The 5,521-nt window shown below is 37.0% G+C and overlaps 1 protein-coding gene across 1 annotated transcript; it reads right to left on the bottom strand.

Annotated features, from left to right (window-relative positions):
- Positions 1–424: 424 nt before the first annotated feature.
- LOC130946219 (uncharacterized) lies at positions 425–5,521 on the bottom strand. Its single transcript, XM_057874890.1, has 6 exons — positions 5,416–5,521; positions 5,027–5,115; positions 4,677–4,846; positions 3,512–4,431; positions 2,199–3,416; positions 425–2,085 (listed from the first exon to the last, which is right to left on the bottom strand). The coding sequence occupies exons 1-6, from the start codon at positions 5,519–5,521 to the stop codon at positions 425–427; spliced, it is 4,164 nt and encodes a 1,387-aa protein (XP_057730873.1).

The following is a 5,521-nucleotide window of genomic DNA, read 5'->3' as shown; positions in this document are numbered from 1 at the left end:
TATACAGTATCACATAATTATAAATACAATATATATTATGCAATTTAAACCAGTTATTCCGATACTAATGATTAGTCGCATGAAATTTATTGATTCGGAGTACTCTTTCTTTCTTTCTTTTAAATACAGTATATATTATGCAATTTATTTATTTATATATTTATTGGTAACGTATACTTCTTTTTCTCCAACTAATATATTCTATATTTATAAAACGTATGAATACTTTTCTTTCACAACATCATTTAATTTTCACTTAATAGAAACTAATGGTTCATAAAGAATAATGCATCTAGTGCACACGAAATGCTTGAGAAAATTTTAAAAATACCCCAAAGAAGATGTCCCTCTACAAAGAACATATACACAAAATCAAAACTATAAATTACACAGTTAAAAGTGAATCATATAACAAAAAAATACATTATATCTTATCAAAAACTTCCTTAAATACAACGTTTTCAGTCTTGGCAGCATCAACTAATCCTTCATCACAAAGTAAAATCTTAAGACCATTTTTATTCCTAACTCGGGAAAGAGCTACATAAAGCTGACCGTGAGAAAACACAGGACGACGCAAGAACAAACCGACTGTTGATAATGTCTGACCCTGGCTTTTGTTGATTGTCATTGCAAACGACAAAGAAACCGGAAATTGACGACGTTGGAATTTAAACGGTATAACCGTATCACTAGGAATCATATTCATTCTAGTGATAAAAACTTTATCCCCAACATTGCTACCAGAAACAATATCGGCACCAATCACATTTGTCCCTAGATCTCGCACGACAAGTCGAGTCCCATTACACAAACCCCCAGCCGGATCAATATTCCTCAACAAAATAATAGGCACGCCTATTTTCAACTTCAACAAATGATTAGGTAGACCAAAACACCTAATCTGATTCAAGAATTCAACAGTTATCCAATCAACATCAACATCAGAATAAGCATCACTACCACATATCGAATCAGCACTGAGGTAACTTTTCTCCTCACCGGGCAACAGGTCAACTATATAATTGTTTATCTCTTCAACATTTTCGACAGTCGGAGCAAGTATTGCCCTATCTTGGAAAAAACTTGGATCACAAAAATTCTGAACCAAATTTGGATAGATTGTATTTACAATATCTTCCACTGGATTTTCCAAGACAGGAATGATTAGATCAGAAGGAATATCAACAAAAAGTTTATCGTTGACCACTGCTCCACATCGACCTTCACCGATTTGAAGTATCCAATCTGAAAACGACATTAACTCCTGAGCAGTTGATTGTTCCGATCCGGTTGCTAACCTCATATTTGTTGTCAATCGCAAAACTTCACAATATTTCCAAATGATAGAAGAATTTATGGAAGCCATGACAATCTCAGCACGCGAACCTTTTGGAATAACTGGCAACACCTGCCTGAAATCACCACCCAAAACAACCACCTTCCCACCAAAAGGTAAATCTTTATTCCTATCAGAGACTGAAACCATTATATCACGCAACGTCCTATCAAGCGCTTCAAATGCTAATTTGTTAGTCATCGGTGGCTCATCCCAAATAATCAAATCGGCCAACCGAAATACCTCAGCTTTTGGACTGTCATTCTTAATCCGGCAAACAGTGTCTTCAGTCAGATCAACAGGAATATTGAATATAGAATGAGCCGTCTTACCACCAGGTAACAACAGAGAAGCAATACCACTAGAAGCAACATTGATAACAATCTTTTTCTCATATCGCAATCTAGCTGACAAAACTCTGTATAAAAAAGTTTTTCCAGTGCCACCAAACCCGTACACAAAAAAGAACCCATCCTTCTTATTCGAAACACAGTCAATAATTTTATCGTAGACCACCCTCTGTTCTTCATTTAACTTTAAGAGATCTGCATCATGCTCACGAGACAAAGAAACAGTATCATACTGCAACTCACGCAGCAGCATCAAATTGCTAAATTGAGAGACTAAAGAGTTATTAGGAACGGGCATGCCAGCATAATTTCTCAATGATTTTCCATTACTCTGCAATAGTCTCTCAATCTCCAACAAACAAAACGTCTGTAACTCGTCTTGACTCATAGTAAGATCTACATTCAACAATAATTAATAAATATTAGCACCATAATATAACTTCTCTAATGTGTGGATGCGTGTGTGCCTACCTATCTTGTAATAAATTCACGACAAACAAAAATCTTACCAGGATATTGCAGCTCGTGTCTTCTACGGTAAAGAATATCATCAGACAAATAAGTCCAAGTTTGCTCCCAAACTAACAGAGGTCTTCCCATGGAACCAGATAACAGCAACATCACAAAAAGCCTCCTTAGCTGCGCAGCCGACGCTAACTCGGCAACTTCCTTAATAGCAGAAACATACTCATTATCATCTATCAAGAATCCCATGGCGGAACATGCCTCTTGAAATGTATCATATGTAACACCATTCACGGTTCTTATACTTCGAAAGCTAGTACAACCTCTCTGGACATTCAAAAGCATCCGCATGTAGAAAAGTTCACCAGATGAGGGATGAGCAAAACTCAATCTTCCAATTGAAAATCCCCTTTGTCTTGGCTTCCACTCCCTGCTCCTCAAACAATAGACAAATTTGCCTGGATATTCAACATATGTTAGAGACCGCCCCTCCGAGAACCGCCTGTTGGCCATCATCCAACCCGTAAACATCGTCAACAAATCTTTGTTGCGCAAATAAACATGAGTAGTGATATCAGCATCATCGAATACAACATGTTGCTGGTTGGGCAAGTGAAAAGTCAACCTCTGTACCGACGGCCATCTTTGATGAATATCGTAAGCAAAAATTCTCCACATGGATTCAGACGGTGACAAATAACGACAATCATAATACTGTTTGATCTCATCAACCACTTGAGAAGATTCACCAACATCATATCTCTCTCCAACAGTTGCGGTCACCCGATCTGGACCCTTGTTAACATATTTAAATAGATACTTGATAACATTTGACTTGTTACAGAACTCGAGATTTATGTGAGCTTGGTATTTCATTAACAACAGTGGATTATAGGGCACAACAAATCTATTGTCGATATCGACATCATTGATCTTCACTGTGACACCCATATTACGACGTCTATATATTGGATAGCCATCTTCATCAAAGCTCGTTTGGTCAACGAATTTTTTCGGATAAAATTTTGAGCACTTACCATCTTTCATGCAAGGAGAACTCGGTCTAAGTGGACCACAGGGACCATGGATCATGTACTTCGTGACAACATTATAAAGAGATGGAAATTTCTGGGGATTGGGTAGCTCGGCACAGATGAATTCATCAACAATTTCAACACTTTGTAAGTTGCTTTCCGCATTAAGCCACAGTAACATGTGTGCATGCGGTAAACCCCTTTTTTGAAACTCAATAGTATACATACCTAAAAAATACAAAAAACATTCTGAAGAAGCCAGACAACTACATGTCCAAACACGACTAACAGAAATTGAAATCCTAACCGAGAAAAGAACTTACCTGCATTAAGTGGACCAAAAAACACACCTTCCTTGAGATCACTAAGGAGGCACTTCAACTTGGCATGAAAGACACGACAAGAGATATCAGGACGATCAGCGATCGGAATTCGCTCCCGCTCCGTGAACCGCTGAAACTCAGGCCAATTTGGATTACACGTAATAGTGAGGAACAAATCTGGATACCCAAAATGTTTGCAAATCGCCATGGCATCCTGACAACGATTAAACATATAACGTCTACCACCAGTGAATGAGGAAGGCAAAATGATTCGTGTCCCAATTGAAGAAGCCTCATCATCGCCACGACGCATAGCCTCCTCTATTCCTTGAAGGACTTCTCCTCTAATTGTACTTTGCTTCATTCTAATCTCATACAACCTCTGCGACTCAATCATCGTGAAACAATCAACAACAAATTGTTGAAACAACCGCCTAGACTTGTGAATAATTCCATCTTCGTGCTCCCTAATCTGGAGACGAAAACATATGAATTCCCTGAGGGAAACTCTTGTTCTCCTTCCAGGAACATATCCGCGCTGTTCACCACGATAACCAATGTTCAGCTGATAACCATCCTCGCCATATGGAAACAACAGAGGATACTGTAAGGGCCAATACAGAGCATGAGTTTCATATATACGTTGCAACCGACCACCAGTAGATCGAACAATAATGTCACGACCATGGTCCGACGAATCAAAATCTCCAACAATCAAAGCAGCAACTTCATTGCAAGAGGGAGCACTGTACATTCTTCGATCAACGTTCCGTTGCGAATACAACTTCAATGAGAAAATCTCAGATGGATGACACTCATATAATTCTCTAACTCTTCGAAAAGACTGTGCTATGACATTATGAGTATCGATCATTTGCAACAACTCAGTTATCAACTCTTTATCTATCTCAGATGTTTGCCTAAAACAAAAACATATTAACCAGAAAAAATATATTTAAAAACCACACAGAAATACCATTGTAACATATTTTGATATTAAAAATCTTTTATTAGCAAAAAATAACTAATATCATATTATAACAGGAACAAAACACAGTATATATATGAAGTCACAGCTATAAACCTAATTCACAATACAGATAACAATAAAACACCAGGAAAATACAACAAAAACACTAAACAACAAAGTTTCAAACACACATACCCAAAAATTCGCTGCCTATGCATTATCTCATGCTGAGTGTCGTATACGTATAACTGTGCAAATTTAGGCTTCTCACCAGCAACTGGGAGCAAACTTCCAATCTGATGATCATTTTGACCACTTATTATAAACTGCGGTGGACCCCTCCCATCATTCACATAATCCAATACCTTACCGCCAAGAGACGTGAAGGCAAACATACTGTTATAAGATCGAATATTTTTTTGGAAATACAAACTCTTGCTATCATGTCCATTGATCAAATCATATAACAGATCTGGGGGCCTTTGAAGATAAGGTAACTAGATTTTTCCCTTTGAGCAACAAACAGTAAAAATAGGACGACTAACTGTAGACTCTCTTTCAACACGTTCTAATAACCAGAAACACGCGCCACAAATTGAACATTCATAGTTAGGGTCACCAACATCAAGGCAACCTGGTAGACATAAAATTGAGAAAAATATACACAACAATAAAAGAACCTCATCTGAATTATATGACACAAAATAGATTCAACACAACATGAATAAACCATTAGCATAAAGATATTATATAGACTAAATACTTGACTCATTTGAATCTTGTGAGGAGAATATATTACAAAACACTATTTTTATTTTACAGTTACTGAATAACATCTCACGACATAATCACAGTCAGATGTTTTAACACTAAATAAATAAGCAGTCTATTTTACTATTCTTCAATAATATATGATTTAAGAAAGAGAGCGTACCTTGTATCTCACTTTGCAAGAACAGAGCATGATCAATAACAGAACCAACTTGACTGAATGAATTTATCGAAGGATCATATATTTCTGATTGGTCTATATCATCCAT

This window comes from Arachis stenosperma, chromosome 8, assembly GCF_014773155.1.
Source record: "Arachis stenosperma cultivar V10309 chromosome 8, arast.V10309.gnm1.PFL2, whole genome shotgun sequence".
NCBI lineage: Eukaryota > Viridiplantae > Streptophyta > Magnoliopsida > Fabales > Fabaceae > Arachis > Arachis stenosperma.
This window is presented reverse-complemented; position numbering and strand designations above follow the sequence as displayed.